At 38.9% G+C, this 22,523-nt stretch overlaps 1 protein-coding gene across 1 annotated transcript; it reads right to left on the reverse strand.

Annotated features, from left to right (window-relative positions):
* Positions 1 to 1,240: 1,240 nt before the first annotated feature.
* On the reverse strand, positions 1,241 to 20,842 carry LOC134530797 (trypsin-3-like). The gene is made up of 7 exons (XM_063366007.1): positions 20,762 to 20,842; positions 15,053 to 15,153; positions 13,158 to 13,261; positions 12,117 to 12,258; positions 11,236 to 11,349; positions 10,488 to 10,649; positions 1,241 to 3,445 (listed from the first exon to the last, which is right to left on the reverse strand). The coding sequence occupies exons 1-7, from the start codon at positions 20,805 to 20,807 to the stop codon at positions 3,299 to 3,301; spliced, it is 816 nt and encodes a 271-aa protein (XP_063222077.1). The 5' UTR covers positions 20,808 to 20,842; the 3' UTR covers positions 1,241 to 3,298.
* Between the last annotated feature and the right edge of the window lie 1,681 nt (positions 20,843 to 22,523).

Genomic DNA, 22,523 nt, shown 5'->3' on the forward strand with positions numbered 1-22,523 from the left:
GCATTTTGAACTCTTTAGATTAAATGAGCACCATTATTGCTGCGAATTATCTCCATGAGCTGCCTAACTATATTTTATTATAAGATAAATCACAAATAAAATACGTACATCAAAGTAGATACCAATTCCTTTATAACTTGATAATATTATTTTTCAAATTTCCAAACTTTCATAACAAAAAAAATTAATCTCGTTAAGTCGAAAACCGCACAGAATTTTTTTAAATACCTACTAAGTCAACATAATGACATTTTCTTTAAAGTGAACTATAGATTACAAAGTATCAAAAATCTATTCCTGAGTTAAATAATTTTAGAAGAAACGGCTGAATTTTTCGTCTGGTCGTCAACTGTGTTGGCTGATTTTCTGTTAGAACTTTAGGTATCGTATGTGCGGAGAAACGCATTTTCTGTTTTTCTTCTGCTATACAAACTTTCGCACACAGTAGTTAAATCAAATTTTTAATCACGGTAGTGTGTGAACTACATAGTTTATAATTACACTTTATCTTTGTTCTGAAAAACAATAAAAAAATTAATTCTAAAAAATTATTACGTATTTTAATACATTACAATTGCTTTTCAGAAAAAAAGTGTTTTATTTATAACACTTAAGAAATATATAAGTTATTTTTGATTCGTTTCGTTTCAGCTGTAACGTCATGCCTATTCTCAAGTATCAGAGAAGAGTAAATCGAAAAACCCGAAGGTACCCAAACGACTTAGCGTCTTAACGATTACGTACTTGGAATACACTTGACTTGCTCTCGATATTTTCTGTCGTTAAAAACCATATCGAAGGTACTCGACGTCTATGGATGTAACGATATCTACTTAGAATAAGCCCGCGATCCAGGTATATTCCAGGTATAGTCAAGTGGTAAACGTGGCAGACGTTGGGATGAGTCGGTCGGATTTTCTCATGGTACTCTCGTTTCTCCCCACCAAGACATTCCCTCTCTGCTTCTTAAATATCGATTAACCACTCATCGTCTTCACTAACCTCGTTACGTTAGGTCTCAATCTATTCGCTCGTACGAAAAGAGATACGTGATGATAGTTTCAGAAAAAATTTAAAAAAAAAATGTTGGAAAATGGCACATCAAATGCTTTGCAGTCCTATTGATCGCTTAATCTATACTAGACGAGCCGTTTATGAGTTAGCATTTGGGAAGAGGTTGTAAATATATATATATATATATATATATATATATATATATATATTAAAGAAACATCTCACAAACTATTGATTAAAATTTATTCATGGACATACGTCATTGCTAGTTTTCACTCTATAGCATAGACAAACCACAAGAATGAACAACAAAGGTGAATACACAATCACAAAGAAAGCAATCCAAATCAGCCGAACTGACATGTTAAACATACAGACAGCACGGGTTATTCCTTGGAAGAAATAAAAAGGGTTGATGGGGGGGGGGGGGGGGAGAACAGATGAGAGAGAGATTAAATATTGTTATAGGGACAATATAGGAAACTAATTAATACGCGAGACATTATGATGCCAGCAAACCTGGTGGTGTGGATTGTACCTACGTTTTAAGTGCGTAAAAAATGGTTTACAGTAGTGGCATCTAGCGGCGCTTAAAATAAATGTAGTAAATTGTCTCGTGCTTCGCCAATGCTGATTGGCCAGAGATTCACATATTGTCGTATTACGATATTTTTGTGGCATTCAAAGAACGTACAAATGTATAGGTTATAGGTTCTATTACAAGTTAAGGGTTGTCAGCAGAAACATTATTACAGGAAATGTGTAAACGCCATAAGTTGACACACAGTTCGTGCTGAGGTCACTTGCGCGGCCTCAGTCTCCCTGGATTTAATTATTTTTATATTGTATAAAGTTTATTCCAAGTTGATTTTTTTTTAATTACACTGTTTCAGTATTATGTGTATATTAATTTTTAAATACGTTTTTATGAGCGCTTCTAGCTTTTCTTTAATAAACTTGGCCGCCATCATATAGAGTGCAGTAGTGTGCAAACTCTAAACTTAAAAATATTTTTCATTTGTATCAGAATTTTTACGAGTGTACTTATATTATTTAGTGGTGTATTGTAATATTTATTCATTGTAATATTTTATTAGATTTTGTTTATTTTACGTTAATTATTCTTAATGTGTAGCGGTACTTACGAGAATTAACGAGAACTATCTAGTGGAGTGAGGGGTGGTAGAGAGGAGGGGGCGTGACTTCAGGTGACGTGACGAGTGTGATTCCGCTCCCAGCGGATTGTCTGGACTGTGTGTTTGACCGCCGGTCGCGACGGACCTCGTTTTGCGGCACGGCTCTTGAAGTACGCAGTGTTAGCCCGTGCGAACTCGGATCCCAGCCATGGGGGACTTGCCTTTTGGTTCCTTACGTGAACGAGAGTTAACAGCAATAGTCTGTAATCATCGAAAATTGCTTTGGTTTGCTGCATTCAATGTTATTTAAATGGATTTTATGAAAGGTGGAAATTCGTACGGCTCGGCGCTTGGGATGGTAAGTTTTTGTTATCACTACTTCACTTCCAGTGACGGTAATGCCATGGCTAGTTTCGCAAAACAAAAAACGCGGTGTTACGCGAGCGCGCGACGGTGTGGGGCAGGTGACAAAACACAGAAGCATCGCGCTGCTAGTAGCGCAATAGTGAGTCGGGTTTTTGCCCGGCCCCGATAGTCTACTGCATCAAAGGTATGCTTCAGCACCAAGTAAGTGACACGACTGGATTTTAGTACTTTATTTCCCCCGCTGGTATGAAGCCTGGTTTAAAGAAGATATGTTTTTGAAAACATAGTGCGGCGACTGGATTTAGCGTTGTGGAATATAAGGCCTGAAGAACGTCATAATTTTTATCCCCCCCCTCCTTCGTAAGAGACTTTTGTAACTTTGGTTTAGAATTTATTTTACTGTAATTTTTGTCTGTAACCAAATGTCGTTTGTCTGTTAATTCAATTATAGCAATTTAAAATGCCACCTAGAGTTTAGCTTATAAGGTCCATTTCCTTTTTTGGTATGACTATACATTGTTTGGAAAGAATTTAATTTTCAGGATCATTGGTTTTTAAACTCATTATTGTGACTATAACTGTAGAGTTTCCGGGATTGTCGTTAAATTTATTTGAGTATGCTAGTACAGCTATTTGCGCACTTGCCATTAGTTAAGTCAGTCCATGCGCGTCTTTTAAGCTTAAATCCATTAGAATCTCAGGATGTTATTAGTGACGCGTACACGGGACTGGCGTGGTGGGTGCGGACGTGTACAAGTTGGCCACAATGCCTGGACGGCATCTCAGACGCCGGCCTCGGACTTGACCCAGTCGCGGAAGCGGGCGACGTTGGTGAAGACGGTGGCGTACTTGGGCTCGGCGCACCCAACGCTCCACGACACGAGCCCCACCAGGGAGCCGCCCACCGTCAGAGGACCGCCAGAGTCGCCCTGCGCAGCACCGGGTATCCACCGTCACACAGCGGTTACGAACACGCGTGCCACATGGAACACTCGGTGGTTGTGGATGTTACCGCGCTCTCATCCTTGATACGAACCACTGGAGCCGATATCACCTCATCCTATGTCAGCCAATGTTAATTACCTACTAAGTTAACCATAGACGTGACTAGAGACCTGAAAAATTCACGAATCCATTTCGCGATAGGCTAGAATCCAAACACGTTTTCCTTTTTGGTGATGCAGTGATCGGGCCACAGTTTATCTCTCTGTGCCAATGAAAAATCCTTCAACAGAAGAAGTATCGAACCACGAGCGAGCCAATGACCAGGTGCAATTTGCCCGAGTGCATGGAGGATCACGGAGTCTAGCCTTAAGTAACTGATATCGCGAATGTTTCTGGTCTCTAGCCAATACGCACGATTCACACGCAACTCTTTGTTGGATTCCCCATGCAATCATCCAAATGTTTGTCACGATCATTTTTGTAGCTACGAGTAGCAGGCTCTGCAATGAACTAGACAAGCCGAAAAGGCAATAAAAAAACCTGGCCAATATCGGACACAGGCTGAAAACAATTCTTCTATACACTTCGCGGCTTACCTGCTGTTTGAATCTGTGTGTGAATGTGAGAGTGCGTTTTTTGATGTAATACTGTTGTGGTAGCTAAGCGTAACCCAACGAAGTATTACACATTAAGTGTAACTTGCACTTGAAGAGACTGCCACCCGTGCTACACCCCTGTGTAGCGGGTGTACAATCCAACAGACTCTCCACCTTGTACCCAGTGCGCTTGAGCCCACCCAGAGCCGCGCAGTGGAGGGGGTAACCACATGACTGAGGAGAGGTCATGTGACTGATCACGTGACCTCCCTCCTCTCCGACCTTCCAGAGCGATGTGGGAGTGTACCACGAGGTTCTGGATGGTCGGAGAACATAGGGGAAGGCTTCCCGAGGGGTGTATAAACCCCCGACCTCGGCGCTTAAGACGCAGACCACCAGGCGACGACAGCTACGATCAGCTGCATCGCCGCACCAGCGCAAGAAGATCTGCTACCGCCCTGCCTGGACCACCAAGAAGACCGTCACTCTGCCCGAACAAACACTGAAGTCCGGTATGGGACTTAGCCTCCACGAAGGGTAAGCTGGACTTAGTCATTTTTTCTTTGTCAGTCGGACTTAGCCCAATCGCAAGGAGCAACGCCGGAGTACACCAGTATCGACATGCACATCATATAGGAGGGAGCCCAGCGCAGGGGATTTGTGGCGTGTCCTTCGCAACTCTTCACAGTCGTCGAGGGAACTTTCGGTTCTGGGACAACAGCGCACCGACGAAGTCCAACCACGGCATCGCAAGGGATGCAGGGCGCCGGATGGCCGTTGCGCAACCTACAGGCGACCTGGCGAGCGACGCCTGGGGCAGGACGACCCAACAGTATTGAGGCGAGTGTCCGGCCGTATTGGACCCGATAACATGAAGGATCTACTACACGCAAATTTTATTGTAAGCCACAAGACGGCTTAGAAATTAAGACTTTTAACACACAATAATATTTTGGTAAAACAAAGACTTAATATTCATTTGTAATTTTTCTTTTATATATAGGTATTTATATTTAATTTACTTTGTGACTCACTATTGGTGCGTAGAGGAAAGCGAGCTTAAGGATTTCAGAATTTTTTTTGTAACAGTTAAATATGCTGACATTTTATGTGTAGGCTACTACTAATTGATGACATATGCCTTATATTTGCGTTTACAGCCAGAAGGCATATTCAAGCGTGACAAGTCCAAGAAAGAATAATCATTTTAGAAGACAAGCTGAGTGTATCAATTTAATACGTTTATTGTTCTATTGCATTATTTCTTCATGTTAATAAAATTTGCTACTCTCACAACACAGTTTTCTTGTGTCGCTCTAACTCCCTTGTTTCCCCTTCCCCGGGGCAATAATACTACTACTTTATATTATTATCATCTTGTTGTGACAAAGCCAGAATTTTTTAAAGTGTTAATTCTTAATTACTTTCAAGCACGAGTATGCTTATGCTTAATTTTTAGTTACATGTAAATTAGTTTTTTGGTTAAGTTACTGTGTAGGCTTTGTGCCGCCAATTAGCATTTTTGGCACAATTTTAAATTTGAATTTTGAACCATAATTTTACCAGTCATTTTGAAGCTAAAAATTAAATTTTTTCCGCTCTCTGTACACTCCCATTTAATCTTTGTCCGGCTAGCCTCTCCAATCTGTTCCCAGCACTAGAACTGATTTTGCCGATCGTTGCGAGCCACCATGTGTCTCGTCTTATCCCCGCTTTTATGCACGCCCGTCACCTGTAATTCTCCTCCGAGCCGATGATCAAGACGGCTTATCCCTGTGTTTTCCCAGGGCCCTGTTTTTCTTGGAGATCTCCTGAGGCAAGCACCTCAAGGCACATTCACGGGTCATTTTACCAAACCCTCAGTCACGTCTCCAGCAGAGCCTCGTTCCCACTGTCATCACCGTTTACACCCCCCCCCCCCCCTTCCTTCACCATGCTTTCCTGGAAACACTGCCCAGAGCACTGACCAGTTCTTAACCCCGGGCAGGGGCGAACTGTCTCAAGGTCTGAACACCAGTGTCCAGACGTACCGTCTCTGCCCTCTTGTGGCGCAATTAGCAACTCCTCCGAGCAGTGGTCAAGCTCAGACTGCCCCCTGGTGACACGCCACAAGCAGTGCCCTGTAGTTCTTTTGCGAGCCACCAGACAGCTACACCAGTCTTTTCCAAAAGCCCCCTTGTTTAAGAAGTGCACTCGTGTGAGCTGTACAGGTCGATTTTTTTTTGTTTCTGCCACCACCCAAGAGATAGCGCTCCGATCGGCAGCTAACGGCAACATCGAGATATCGATGCAGGTGTTCCTGTGCCATTCACTCGGAAATCTTTGGAACCTTTCGGCCCAGAAGCTGAATTTTGTTTCGAAATCAAGTTCGTTTTTTAATTAAGCGTCGTTCCTGCCATGAAGGGACTCTGCGCCGCGCTAGCAGACATCACCTCGGAACCTCGGCCCGCACACAGCAAGACTTCAGTCGGTCGTCGTACAAATATGTAGTCGGCTAGTCAAGGGATGTATTCCCTAATTTTTATCTTAACCAGTAATTAGTCAGTCTGTGTGTCTAGTAGAAACTGTTATATATACGTTGCTAAATTCCTCATTATCCTAATTTATGTAAGCGTCCTCTGCAACCGCGCATGTTCGGTGCCTGTCTTCGCCTCGCATCCTGGCGGGCTACCATCCTGAGCGCTACAAGCTACTCCCTGTTTGGTGGGTTTTTGGCAACCTTTTTATTCCCCGACAATCATATTTTTTGGTGGGCATTTTTGCCCATTTACTGGCTGTCTGTGAACCAGTTCTGACCATGTTTAATTTAGGCTTGTTCACAGACAGGGTTCAAGAGTCTGGAGCGGGCATCCTCGTTCCCTTCCTCGAGGACCCAGGACAGCTAAGGCGCTCTGGTAGCCTCATCACCTTCGGCCAGATAATTTCAAATCTCTATACCTCCAAATTCTCAGTGATGTCTACAGCGTGGCAATTAGATTACTACTGTGAAGAGACTGGAACATCCGAAACTATTACTTACGGGACTTTAATAACTCTAAGCACTAAGAATTAAAACTCTGGGATTGTTTATTTTGACCTTTTTATCTTTCTTATTCTGTTGAACTGTGCCCTAGGAATTCTAATAGTAATATTCCAATTAGGGCCAACCCATACATCAAATGTATTAGTTTTAACATATTTGCTAACCCATATAGCAAAAGTTATAATTTTAATATATTTAACAAAACATATACGTAAGATAAGTTACTTTTTAACCTGTTTACTGAGATCGTGTTAGTTTAAGTTCAATTAATTAAAAGTAAAATAAATATAGAGGCACAGATATATAGATGAAATCGAATTTGTTATTTTATTTAATATTTCAAACTAAAAGATCCACCAGGCTTCCAAAGTTTTTTAAGGGGACATTTACGTTACTCCAGTGAAGAAAGGAGTGTGAAACAGCTTATTTCAAAATGTATGGTTTGTTCCATAATCTCATTCTTAACAAAGCCATTGACATTAGGGTTGGCTCACGGCGGAGTACGATATATATGTGAGTTGGTTCCTCGAAAGATTAAAAATGAATGCTCTTATGACTAGATTTATAATTGGATTGATTTAAATATTTTAACAGTTATTTCAGATTAAACATACAAATTTCAAACGTTTGTGTGCGTTTCAATAGTAAAAAAAGACACTCAGGTTTTTGCTTGAATACTAAATTTACTCTTCATAATTCCAGCCACGGGTCTGTATCACTTTAAGCTAAATCATGTCATGCTAGTTTTCTTCCCAGTAAAATTAATCTTGTCTTAAGGATGAACATAGTAATGTTGTCACGACAGCACGCCAAAACAGCGGCACCATAAGTGTGAACAAATTTATTGGGTAATTTCTAGGCCCATGTATTTTTCTCGAGAATATTTCCAGACCAGCTGTGTGTTAAAACTATGTATCGTGGATGGCTGGGTTTATTTCAGTTGCATGTCTTCTGTCAGCACACCAATCATATGTAGCCATCCAGTACGGAAGCAAACGCGTCCTGACTTGGCGCGGCCGAATAGGGCAATCGCTTTTCTTGCAGACGGTCGCAAATTACAAGGCAACAATCGCTAACGCAGATATACCTTATTGCAGTCTAATGGGCGATCAGATGTTTTTTCGTGTAAAATATATGCCCATAATAATTTCCCGTTCACAATTTCTAACGTCTTAAAAATCACGAATTCTCAAATATAAAATCAATATTAAAGTTCAAGTGGTTTTCCGGTGGGAAATATTATTTTGTTGCGGTCATTTTGTAGTAAAATTAGAGACCATATAAAAATCGGGATTTCCGTGACGTATAGGCTAGACCCCCTTATCCTCTATGCACTCGGGGTAATTACATCTGCTCATTGGCTACTGACTCGTGATACCTGTTAGCTGGGATGCTCTTTATTCGATAAATCTTTTGTTGAAGGGTTTTTAATTTGCCCAGAGTCCTTAAGATAATCTGTGATCCAATCACTGAAGCAGAAAAACGGCAAATGCATTTGGATTCTAGCCTGTCGCAAAATGAATCTTCGAGCTTTTCAGGTCTCTAGTGATGGGAACAGAATTGATTAGGACTCTGAACCAATGGAAGACCTTCAACAAAAAAGTATCGAATCACGAGCATCCTTGTTAACAGATGTCACGAGTCAGTAGCCGATGAAAAGATGTAATTTACCCGAGTAGATAGAGAATCACGGAGACTAGCCTGTTGGTTATTGAAATAGCAAATTTTTTAGGTCTCTACCTACAGCTAAACGAAGTAAAAAGGTTCAGTGATAAAAAACGAAATGCAGTGATTAAAAAAAATTGCACCAGTACACATGAACTCTTGTTGCAATCAAGTTTCAAGCAAATATGGCACTACCGCGAGGGAAAAATATCGATAGAGACTGGGAAAATATGCGTTTTCAATTACCTCTAGGATGAGACTCCACAGTCCTGTACACAGGCACATGTCACCCGTTCATTGTCTGTCGAATGGCGAGACGTCTCAACTTGTTAGACTGTGATTCGGCAACTCTTTGTTTGAGGGTTTCTCAATGACCAGGGGTATCCCCTTCACTGTTAAAAAATTTCATTTTTAATTTAAAAAGAACGCTGGTTACAAATTATCCAGAAATCTACGTACAATTACGGCTATCTTCGTAAATTTACGGACACTGTATTCAGTTATTTTTAACATGAATCCAATAGAATATTCTCTTTATATTAACAAAACATTAAAAACACTGGTAAGTATATAGAAAGAACCCTCTACTTTTACCACGTATGTGATTACATTTTCTAAGAACGAAAGATACATCTCTGACGTCGAAATACGGCGTATTTTCTACGAAGATACGGTTATTTAAATTTACGAAGAATTCTTTGTTTATTTTCTTTAATATCTTCGTTGAAAAATTTGTAAATGTACTGTAATTTCTAACAGTGAGTGTATTGTTACGAATTATTAAAACATTATAATCGTCGTGGTAAAACTACTGGGTTCGTAAAGGATAGCCAAATTAAATATTTTACTACGCAGTTTTATTTATTGCCAATATTTACGTCACTAACAAATAATCTTCTAAAAATGCCTGATAATCGACTACACTTAAAAATGTTTATTCCCCAGTCACTCAGTTTTTACACACAACACGCCTCGCTGTGCCGCACCTCTGGCGCAACACCCGCCGCAGCACCCCTCGTGGACCTCCCTCGCGGAACTCCGTAGCCGCACTCCGCCCCCGCCGACGCACTACAATTTGCCGAGAATCCGCTTGACGGTTCGCTCGGAACTTCGCTCGGGACTCTCGCCGCCCCCGCCGTACTCTCGCCACCCAACTATCGCCGAGAAACTCGCTCGCCGAGGAACTTCTCGCTCAGAAACTGTGACGCACCCGCAGCACTATCACACAGACTAACGCCCAAACTCCACCGCAACTGCGGCAATATCACCCAGACTCCGCCGCACCTGCGGCACTATCTCACAGACTATCGCCCAGACTGCGTGGCACGCACGGCACTATCACCCCGGCAAAAATTCTCTCGAGGAACTCCGCCGTACCCGCGGCACTATCGCCCCGGAAAACTCTCTTTGAAGACGGTGTCCTGGACTTAAATAGGCCCAGGCGCCACTTCTAGAAGTCACGAGCGCGGCTGGGGCCAGTCGCGTCATCCCTCGCCGACCCGACGCCAGACTTGCCGAGAAAAGCGTTTACAGCTCGTGCGATGACCCGCGGAATTTCCAGAGCTGCCAGGTGTCAGGTAACGGCGCCGAGGCAGAACGCCACGGCCCTGCTTACGTTTCGTATCATTACAAACTATGCGCCAATAGCGAAATTAGCTTAATGGTATACATATTAGAAATTTATTCTAACGCGAAATGGATCCGCGAAACTTTCCGGTCCATAGGCATGGAACGTTCGTTCACCTGGCAAGCGTCCTTCCCTCCTTGCAGGTACCCGGCGCAGATCATGGTGTCGTTCACCATGTAGTCGCCGTGGATGTTCTTGCCATACTCGCTGACGCAGGCGGCCTGGGAGACGATGGGCACCGCCACCTCTCGCAGCACCTGCACCACGTCGCCTTCGTACTGCGAGCACAGCCAGACACGGCGCCTCAAGCACGGCCCGCAAGCAGGTGCTCGACATGCACACAGCTGCTGCACGCGGGCGACCCCACCGTGCTTCCCTCCGTTCGCCACGGAACAGCGAGAACCTTGTAAATTGTTACATTTACATGAAAACAACTGTATCGCTGCAAAATAGTGTTCGCAGTAATATTGGGTTTGGATTTTACCCGGGCATTTATGCTTTGTGCAGTCTCGTTATCTCCATTAGTTAAAGTAATTTTTAAATGATTTGATTTGCAGTATTAACTGCGGACATTAAAAAAACAATGCAACAAAATAAAGTCATACTGTTGAATATTCGATTATCTTTCCCATGTTTTATGCTTTTGAATGAAACATCAATTAAAATATAAAATTTGCGCATATGTTCGTAATAAATACCCAGTATTATCTTGAAAAACATATTCGATATATGCGAAAATACCCGTAGCCGTGTGTTGTACACAGTTACAATATATTTCCGGTAGTATCACAAGCTACGTCCTGGCTACTGGTTTCCATTGCAGAAGTACAGAATGTTATTTCCCGCGCACGGGGAGACACCCACGAATGTCGAGCCCCAGCCGGACGTCACAGCCAGAGTTCCCTCCGGAACCTCGGAGTTCGCTTGCGGCAGTGCGACGGCCTTGATGCTGTCGCTGTACACGAACGGCTTCGACACCTAAAAAAAATAAAAAGCCACACAGTAATTTTGGTTAATTTTTTGTGTGGACAGTTCCATAAACACGAGATTATATTCACAGAAAGTTTGATGAATGAACTATTGCAACGCCTTTGAAAGACACATGATTGCATGTGATCACAGAACATGTCCGAAACCCGGAAAAACGATCATCTTCTATTATGATAACGGGATGCACAGGAAATACATCAGTGCCTAAGATATGTTAGTCTTTATTGCCATGCGTCTTATGTATTAATCATCTTAAAATTCTTTATACGCGATGAGAGACGTTAAGAGAGATGTTTAGTATATAACAATGCAGTTACAAAACTTTCCACTGTAAGACTTATGTGATTTATTAAAAATAAACTCAACATACCTTTTTCTAAATTAAAAAACGAATTTGCCTCAAATATGTTTAGAGAGTAAAACCCATTAAACTTAGAGTTGTCGTGTATGCTAACACAGTATTAACCTACCCTCCAAAAATTATTATTTTTTGAACTCAACAAGTGTTATTTTCGAACAGAGCTACAGCGTGCAAATTGATTGTATGAATATTCAAACTACACTCTTGAATGTAAAATTAATATTAGCTTCATTAGTTAAGTTGTTATTTATATGGCGTTATCTGCAACCTGTTAATCAAAGTAAGTAACTTGATGATTCTGATCTCTTTATAATAGAACAATATGAATTTATTTATTTTAACTAAATAAAGGAGAACATTTCATTGAAAAGACTTACAGACTTATCGTACTTGCCTTCAGAAGACAAATGTCGTTGTAAGGAACTCTGTCCACTTGTTTGTATTCAGGATGCAAGATGATTTCGGAAAGTTCATGTTTCTCTCCAATTTTTGCTTTAGTGCTTCCAACACGAACGACCAGGGAAGCAGTATCTTCACTGTAACAAAAAAATCTTAATTTTATTTAATTCTGAGCATTTGTTGGAAAGATAAAGATTATTTATTCACTTCTATAGATGAGATGTACAACAACTCAACTTAAATGAATCCTTAGGTGGAAATTCGAAGGAATTTCATCAAAATCACAATAAGTTATTACACATTATAAATTGTTGCTAAAAAATAAATTAGTAGTATATAAATATATGTCTGTCGCCTAGATTCTGGGTATGGTGTTAGTGTCGGAATACGTCATTTTTGATTGACGTCACGGAAGCCATCTTGGATTGACCTACACCTTGACCTTCAAAATTTGCCAAGAAAAAACTGAAAAATTGCCTAAATTACTCAAAAATTCGCCACAATTTTCAGTTTAGAAGGAATAATCTAAAAAAAATAAAAAAAATGATAAATATTCTACAATTCATTTTTCGAGAGGAAACCCCGTAAAAAAATTTAAAATTTAAATTTGAATTATTTCGCAATTTTTTGCCATTAAAAGAACGAAAATTCCTCATCTACAAGCCGCATTGCCTTTATATATTATAGTATTAAAACATAGTAATTAGTTATAAACATTCAATGTTTTAATATTCTTTTAAAGATGTTGATACCAAGTGTATTATAATGTCTACGGAATTCAAGATGGTTACCATAAAATTAGAATGAAATACGAAGTACCAAACTACCAAACACATTATTATTAGAAGTGTTCAAAAGGATTACTACCTCTTAACAAGTTATTGAAGATTTTGCTTCTATTCTTAGCATCCGTAGTTACTAGGATAATTAGAAACTTGTGTTCTTCCCTAATAATGGATGAAAACTTTTAACAGAGTGGGAGATTCTTGCAACTGGAATTTGCCATAAACTCACTGTAGTGTATGTATTAACCTACTCAGCGCAACAGTGACCTGCAGTCACGACGAAGTTCTCGGAGATGATGGAGCCGCCACATATGTGGGACTCGAACAGTCCCTCGTAGTTTTCCCTGACGGAGACCTGCAAAGACACACAGAGCGACGTAATACTTAATACTAGGGACAAACGTCATTCGTGAATTGCGATAAAATAAAAATAACACATGCTAATACCCCCTAAAGCATCCAAACGCAAGTTAATACACCACTGAGTACCGAAATGCGATTAAAATCATGAAATAACTCATAATTGTGACAAAAAAAATTCTATTCTCAAGAATATATATGACATTCCGTTCATGTTATATATTTAAGATTAATTTTTTTATCAAAATTTGTACACTAAATTAATGGAAAGAAATAATATGTTTGAGCTAGAATGTTTTACAAACTCAGTTTTGTTGGAAAGATAAAGATTGCGGTATCTCTTCTCAAGAGCACAATTAATAATTTAATTTTAACTAATTACAACGTAACATTGCAAGTGTACAGACTTATCTTACTTATCTTCAGAAGACAAATGTCGTTGTAAGGAACTTGTGCTACTTTCTGGTACCAGCTGGTACATATATTTTAACATAAACTTGCCAATATATTTTTATTGTTCTGAGCAAAACTGGTCTATACATGCCTATTACACATTATTTTATTGTTTTAACGCATCATGTATCACAGTCAATATTTAGCTATTTTGAAATAGAAACATTTTTGTGTCAAATATTTTTTAATACTATACTGTCTTTATTAACCAACAGAATTCATAAAACATTTAAACAAAAATATGGAATTCTCTTGTATTATAAACCAAATTGATCTTAATATTAAACCATTACATATTGCTTCTTCTTATTACGTCTCTCTCTTAGGAAGAGAGCTGTAGGCAATGCTACTCTTAACGCAGTGATAACTTTTTGAACAAGAACTCCCAAGTGCGGTACTCATCTTGCGACGAAATGGAAATAGCCCAGTCTCACTTTCAGAGAAACTATGGTTTAGGTTCAACGACTATATGCTTAGGGGCATAGAGGGGCATAGTAGTGGACTTGCCAGATTAAGGAGCATCACTCTTTCCTGCCCCCCCCCCCCCCCCAACTGAAATGTTTGGGTGCGTTTTAGGCAAACATATTTTTTAGATAGTTAAATTATGTTTTAGATCTTTTTCATTTATTCCTTAGATTATTGTTACAATCGTAGTTCACATACCTGCAAAACACGTTAAAAATTGAATATTTAATTTATGATTCAGGCTACCGGTGGTGCCAAGGCCTATATGCCAATTTGCTAGAAGTTCCAGCTGGATTGTGCATTTTGAATACTTATAGTTTTAATATTTCACGATACTTTAGCTACAAATATAATATTAAGTGTTTAGTATGAAATTTATTTTAAGCCAAACGCACGGAGTTCGCAAATAAATGCCACGATAAGGGTCTGAAAGCTGAGCAGATGGTCCCACGCAAACACGTAATTTCAGAAGAATGAAATGAAAGTTTTTCATTTTTTTTTTCAAAAGTAATGATGGTTATTGATTTAAACAACAACAGTCATATATCAATCGCAAAGTTTTTTTTTCACCTGGTGATGTTAAAGAAAGAAAAGCCAGCTTGTGTGGGACGATATTGTGATAATTTCGTTGGATGATATCAAATCAAGAATTCATAATAGTACTACCAGGTCTCGGTGGTACATTGGTCGGAAACTAGAGTACCTGCGGCCATATGTTTGAAACATATCTCAGTTTTGAATATCGTTGGAATAAGTTAGTTTGTAAGCCGTACCTAAAATTGATAGATATTTCAATAAAATCATGTGCTGATATTACAATTGTCAATAACTGGATTAGAATAATGTAATTGAGTTTTGTGGCACGTACCATGTAGGGGAACTCCTCGATAGTTGTTGCATTCCCTCCAACAATTCTGCCGCCAAGATCATACTTTCTTTGATTCAGTAGGCCGTTATGCTGTGGATACGCTGTAAGAAAGACATGCATTGCAAACACAGCACTTGGTTAACGCTTCCGTAGACTTCTCCTTTCCTATATAGGAACATTATCCCGCTGAAAATGACTCTAACCTCGGAGTTTGAAAGTGTTATTGCAGTATGGAACTTAGGACCAAGTCTCTTGTTTTGTGTAGACTTAGAGTTACAACTTAGTTCTTTTTAGCGCCAGCCATTTACTCTCAGGAAATGTACTCAGATATGAAATAACGATACATTATTCAACTGTTATTCATCACTAGAAGTACATTTTCGTGAAGAAATTTATATCACTGCAAAAGAGGTAAGGCATACATAATTCAAATTTTATAAATAAAATTATTGAATGTTAAATAATTCATAAATTATGTAGTGCCATATCGAAACTTCTATAATATTTGAACAAATGAACAACAAATTTCTGCCAACTCTGGCTTCAGGAGAGTATACCTGCCAGCTTGCTACAGAAAAAAAACTGTGAAATAGATTTAGCATTGTCTTTACTAGTAGTCATACATTATATAGTACTAGCAGAATCTGGCAGACTTTGTCCCTACAGTGTTTTTTTATTTACCTATATATATATCGAAAAAGGATGGTTTGTATGTAGGCTAATCTACAATCTAATAAGCTTTTGAAATGTTATTCAATTTAAAACTCACTCACCAAATAATAATCACACTCACAACGACTGCTTGTTATTGGGGATTAAGGAGAGTAGAAATCACAATATACTAATTTTCACGGCGATCGGTTGAACAGAATAAAAGTTGATGAGCTGCAGCTCTATGTAGTGGTGAGTTATAGCGAAATTGATGGTGTGAAAATATTCTCCATGAAAACACACTTCGATATGCCAACTTTCATGGTGATCGGTCAAACGTTGTTGGAGTTTATCAACGTCATAGATTCCAACATCCATTTATATATTGTTACGAACGTGAGCAAGGCCGCGACACGTGCAGGTGCAGAGCTGGCTTGCGGCTGCCGCAACATTAGATGCTCCGCGCGCGCCTGGAAGATTACAAGGATGGTTGCTTTTCCCCTCCTTCCCACCACTCCCCGCACAGCGCCCTGCCTTTGACACGTAACTGACAGCTGACAGCTGCGGAGTTACGCGAGCCGCCGACACGTGTTTCGAGAGATTTCTGCCGTCGGGTCGGCGCGGAATGACGCGACTGGCCCCAGCCGCGCTCGTGAGTTCTAGAAATGGTGACTGATATATAAGAGCCTCAGAGTCAGAAGGAGAGTCAGTCGGAGTTCAGTCGGGAGTTCTCCGGTGGCGGAGTTACCGGGGCGATAGTGCCGCGGGTGCGGAAGAGTGGCGAAGTCCTTGGACGAAGGTTCCAGGGCAGGGAGTGAGGCAGTTCTGTGAAGTCGGGAGTTTTCCCGCTGCGGAATATCCGGGCGATAGAGCGGCGAATTCCCTGGACGAAGGTTCCAGGGCGAAGAGTTCAGTTCCGGGCGATAGTGTCGCGGGCGCGGCGGAGTTCCGAGCGAAATTCCGAGCGAGGCGTTGAGTGGGATCTCGGCGAAGGGGAAGTGCGACGGCGGCGGCGGAGTCCTACGATGGAGGACCACGAGAGGTGCAGCCCAGCGAGGTGTGCGGTATGTAAAAACAAGTGTATGGGGAAGCAACATTTTTAAGTACAATTGATTAATTGGCATTTTTAGATTATTTGCTAGTAATGTAAATAGTGGCTATAAATAAAACTGTGTGTGTGATAAAATCTTTAATTGGTCTATCCTTTACGAACCCGGTGAATTCTAACAATATAAATAGATTAATCAAAATTACAAAAACTAATTATTATTAAACTTACCAATCATAAATCACAGTCACAATCAGTATTTGTTATTATTTGTTGCTATGTGTTCCAGTGATCGTTCAAACGTTGTTGGAGTTTATCAACGTCATACATACCAACAGTCATTTATATGTAAATAGATTAATCAAAATTACAATAAATAATTGTAATTATTAAACTTACGAATCAGAAATCACAGTCACAATCAGTATTTGTTATTATTTGATGCTATGTGTTCCTTGAGTTAAATAAAAATAGATATTGTATAAATAATTTACATATACGACGTCCAGAGATAGTTTATTTGCGTGTGATACAACATATTTAATGTTTATTGATATATAAGACGTCCAAGATATTTAAGTTGCACGTAATACAAATGTCACTTGCCTTCAGATAAAATAATAATAGTTATTCATAGACGCAGTACACGGCGTTTCCCGGGCTGAACACAGGTGGTGGCGCTTTATGACAGTGTGGTGGACATAGAGAAATGACACACAATTACTGTTTGTATGTCTATGACCTATGATTTTCTGTTTACCTACGGCGATCGGTTGAACGGTAAATGGCTAGCAAAAAAATATTCTTCATGAAAAAAATCTTCGATATGCCAACTTTTCATGTCTATTGGTTAAACGGTGTCTCCGTTTATCGAAGACATACATACCAACATCCTATTTTATATAATATATAGATTATAGATTACTATTTTTGAATCATGCGTGAATAAGGGGAAGTGAATAATTTTGGGTGAATTATCTTACATTTAATGTTTACTGAATATTCCAAACCAATCAAAATATCCGTAATCAATTCTTAAACGGAAACTTCTTTGATATAGGGCATTATTAAAAAAACATAGTCTTGCACGTTTGCCAGTACCAGACATCAACAATAACTGCTTACAAAAGCGAAACAGAAATTTTTAAAAACTGAACTTTGATGTCCGTGCCCGTAATTTATATTAAATTTAACATGACTCACTAGTATTATACAAGTTTTACCCATTTCTTAACTATCACTAGTAATGCATCGCCTGATGTTAGTTTACGAACAATGACAACCGCATGCAGTTGTATATTTTCTAAATGTTATATCATAGAGGTAAAGAGTCACGCAATGGTAGATAACTAAAATTATTGGTATGACAGTGTGCAGTCTATAATGATGGTTGGTAAATATCTGGTGATAAAATTAGTGACTAAACAGCAAATACAAAATAGGTATCGTGATAGATTAATAAAAAAAAATTTTATAATAAAAGTTATTAAATAAAGTAAACAACCGGTATGACGTGATAAACCGAATAATAAAACTTACATTTTATTACACGCCCCTTTGAAAAAATTAAAATATATTTGGGCAATTAAAAAAATTCTTAAGATTCAATGGAAAAAAAAATAGCCAGTCATGGAGACTGTCAACGAAAGTGAAAACTTACTCATAAATAACTTCAAAAAGGACTCGAGTATTTTTATTAAAATGATTATTTATGAAATCATAATTATTAATAAATTATAAACATATAATAAAATAATTCAATGTGACTCAAATAAAAAAAAAATTCTAGATGAAAAACTGTACCACTCGGGATCCGAATATAGTAATTAACGTTCGCCCGTCTTATGCACTATCCACAACGCTACGCAGCCGCTTACATCTCGGCAATTTACTAGTTCTACATCACGCCTCTACAAATGACAATGCATTATGTCGAATATTTAAGAGAGAAGGAATAAAAGGACATGATCACATGTAAAATTATTATGTAACTACGTACTTTTCAAATAAATAAAAGTTGGACTCTATCTTTTTGGCTATAAAATATATCTTATTTTATATATTCTGGTTTTACTTTTTGGAAGATTATTGTAAACACTTGGTTTTAAATAAAGAAAATTGAAATTTTTGATTTTTATTTTATCGGGTGAGGGCTTCAGAAGATTTCATACAGATTTTATCAGCTCTCTATACCTCGATTTCTATAAATATCAGTAAAATGTAAGCATTATATCATTTATCCTTACATCATTCTATAGTCACAACAGATGTCAGTGGTATGTCAAAATTATGTAAAAATTCATTACCTATCTATTATTACCAGTGATTTCAGACCTAGGTCATGTGTTCATTAGGCAATGCACAGTATACACATATTAAAATTTTCACGTGGTCAGTTTAACTTCACTTACTGCTACTACAGCATGTCGGTGACGCGAACTCACCAAGATTTTACCCATCCAAAAAGAGACCAACACGCACATGTAACAGTCGAGTATATACAATGTATTAGTGTATATATGCGTATACATGTACACAGGCCGCTGCGCGTCGCCAGTCTGGCGCAACACGTCACAAGCATGTCGGTGACGCGAACCCTTAAGCTTTGCACCTACCGAAAATCGCTCAACGCGGCTAAAGAAGTTTTCATTTCAAAAAGTTTAATTCACACAACCTTAGTGACATGCTTGAGAAAAAAGAACAATTATCTCAAAAAAATTTGTGGTAGTCCTGATAATCTAGAAGGCTTGTGAGCGGATAAATTCGTTTCCTGTACACATAAGGCACTCAACTGATCTGCTGTTCGACATCAGCCTTCATGGCGCTGTTAGTTGGAGCGCCAACTTCGGAGTGAGGCGTTACAGGGTCGAATACCGGGCGGGGTTTCATATAGTAAAACTGGAACAGCTCCCTTAACAGCATAATTAGTAAATAAACTTAATTATACTGAACAAATTATCAAACGATGATTCTATCATTTTATGATTGGTAAGTGTATAACAAATTTCGATGACCTTGTAATGACCCTGCAGGTAGTATATTCTTGTGTGAGGTGTACACAAAAAAGGTGTGCAAGGACCCTACCAGTAGTATATCATTGTGCGTGTATATTCTTTGAGTATTATTTTATATTAAACTGTGTAAATTAGTCGTTACTGTTTTGCTGAAGGGCATCAGGTGTCTTGATTGTAAGCGTTCAACGTAAAGTAAAGTTTTTTTTTAACATGTAAACATTTTCCAAGCACATTTTGTACTTTTCTGTAGAAACCTTCTTTTAATACACACTATAATGCTTAACATAAAATGTTTAAATATCAGTTTGGTGTCGTGCATAACCACGAGAAATAAACGAAAGAAATTTCCAAACATTCGACAAATCCATAAATGTAAAATGCTGTTCATTGACTCTCGTGGTTAGTTAGTATAGAATTTTTTAACGATATGAAAATCTAGTAATCTTCGCATTCGACGACATTTTTGGAATTTTCGTCCCAGACATTCTGGTTTATTGCGAGCCCTACTAACCAAATGGGAGTTAGTTTTAAGGGAGGTTCTTAATACGTGCCAGGCGGAGGGCCTATACGCTTTTCGTAGCACCATAAAAATTTGGTCAGTGGCCTCCCCCACTCGCATGGGCGAGGCAACGGCGACCCGCATGCATCTATGCGCAAAACTATAAGACTGCAGGGGCACTGCCAAATAAAAAAATTGATGAAGCACTATGTTTGCTCCGCGTTAAAAGGGTGATTGAGTGTGTCTACAAACAGCAGACATATGTGTAATGCAAACTGTCTCGAATTTGACGGTACTCAAGAGTACCCGTTTCCCGAATACTACTTACGAAAGCACATATGTTTGTTTGTGAACACAGACAAACAACATGAACGTATCTACAAACAACGTTGACAGAACAGTGGCAGAAGGATATGTAGACCATTAGCACTAACATACTGTCAAATTACGAGACAAGTCCATGACACATACTGCACGAAGCTAGGTGCTCCACTTACCCAGGCTGAAAGCCAGGAGGCTCATTAGGACGGCGATCGGCGACATGTCGGAGAGTTTGATTGCTATCTCGCTTCCTCTGCTTTATACCAGTTGGAGGACAGACTTTGGAGCACTCGAGCGGCTGAAGTCATTAGTGGCCGCACGTGAGCGTCGAGTGGTCATCACCTTATCGCGAACCACACAGACGTCCTGCGCAACGCTGCGAGACGGGGTTTCGGCGAACACACAGGCCTACCATAATAACTAAGTTAATGAAGTTCTTCCTGTAGGGCTTAAGACTTGTTTGAGTAACGTGGTAACGCTTTCCATATGATGCTGTTTTAACCTTTCCTACTAACTGAAGATTGTAGGGATTCACTCATTACGTAGAAAGGCGCAACTTAGAAATGCCGTAAGTTAGAAACGTGTAACTTAAAACCACACAACTAAGAAACCTACTAATTTATAAAATCATAACTTATAACTAGTAATAACTTATGAAACCCAACTAAAATCATCTAAGGAATTAAAACTCAAATTAGAACTATAAAGAATTATAAACACACATTTTAGAACTATATTAATTTGTATCCATGTAACTTAAGATTGGATTAACTTAGAAAAATTTATCTTGTGTGTTTTTAAGTTGTGTGTTTCTAAGATATGAAAGCACCCCAAGATTCTGCTGTTAAAAGTTTCAAGGTTAATATATTGCGTTCATGATAATTAATTACAATTTATGTAGTAATACAGCACACGACGCCTCACGCTCTAACTTTCAAGCACTGCTCAACCGTCGTGTTGTTTGTATGTTCTACTTATAACGCCAAAACATATATTCCGTAAGTTATCCTACTAATATTATAAACGCGAAAGTTTGTAAGTATGGATGGATGGATGTTTGTTACTCTTTCAAGTAAAAACTACTGAATGGATTTGAATGAAATTTGGCTTACAGCTAGCTTATAACCTGGATTAACACATAGACCCCATATTAATATGAAATTCCATCCCTAAGGGAGTGAAAAAGTGATAATTTCATTTTATAACAAAAAAATCATAGGTCGTAGACATACAAATAGTGAGTGAGTGTCATTTCTCTATGTCTGCCAGACGATCATACACATAGTAAGGTCTGGCAAATTAATATTTTTCTCCTTGGTGAGACCAGTCCGCTTAGTGGAGCTCGCAGCGGCTAGCAAAATAAAGGCGCTAATAACAGTTTTGTTCTTAACTTCGTCAATAGATAGAGTTGCCTTGAATTTTAAACTCACCATCGTTTGATGCGTTTGTCATGTCTTTAATTTTCGTTTGTTTGTGTCGTATGCGTTCCTATACCATTCATCCGATTGCGATGAAATTTTGGTGATTTGTTATGTGCATGCCCATGAAGGTTACTGAGACGGTATAACTATTTTTCAATAGTTGGAGCACGAATCGTGTCAAAAAATGTGTTTATTTCCTTTTATATAGCGGCACTTCGTCTGTTTTTGTTGTATAAGTGCGCACGCATGACACAATTTATTTAAATATAAAAGAGAGACAGAGATAGAGTGATATATATATAGTGAGATAGAGACGCAGAGATAAGTTGAGATAGAGCGAGGTATAGAGAATGAAATTGGTTAGATAAAGAGATATACCTATAGATGTATAGAGCTATATAGAGACTTATTATATATAGAAGATATAGAGATAGTGGGAAGTATATATGTAGATATAAAGAGATAAATAGAGATAGAGAGATACATAGATGTATATAGATGTAGATAGAGATATATA

The sequence above is a fragment of the Bacillus rossius genome, chromosome 3 (assembly GCF_032445375.1).
Source record: "Bacillus rossius redtenbacheri isolate Brsri chromosome 3, Brsri_v3, whole genome shotgun sequence".
NCBI lineage: Eukaryota > Metazoa > Arthropoda > Insecta > Phasmatodea > Bacillidae > Bacillus > Bacillus rossius.

Coding starts and splice junctions, on each gene's coding strand:
- LOC134530797 (XM_063366007.1), bottom strand. CDS start 20,807: ATGTCGCCGATCGCCGTCCTAATGAGCCTCCTGGCTTTCAGCCTGG. Junction 15,154..20,761: donor CCTCCTGGCTTTCAGCCTGG/GTAAGTGGAGCA, acceptor TCTTTCTTACAG/CGTATCCACAGCATAACGGC. Junction 10,650..11,235: donor CCGGCTGGGGCTCGACATTC/GTGGGTGTCTCC, acceptor CTGTGCTCGCAG/TACGAAGGCGACGTGGTGCA.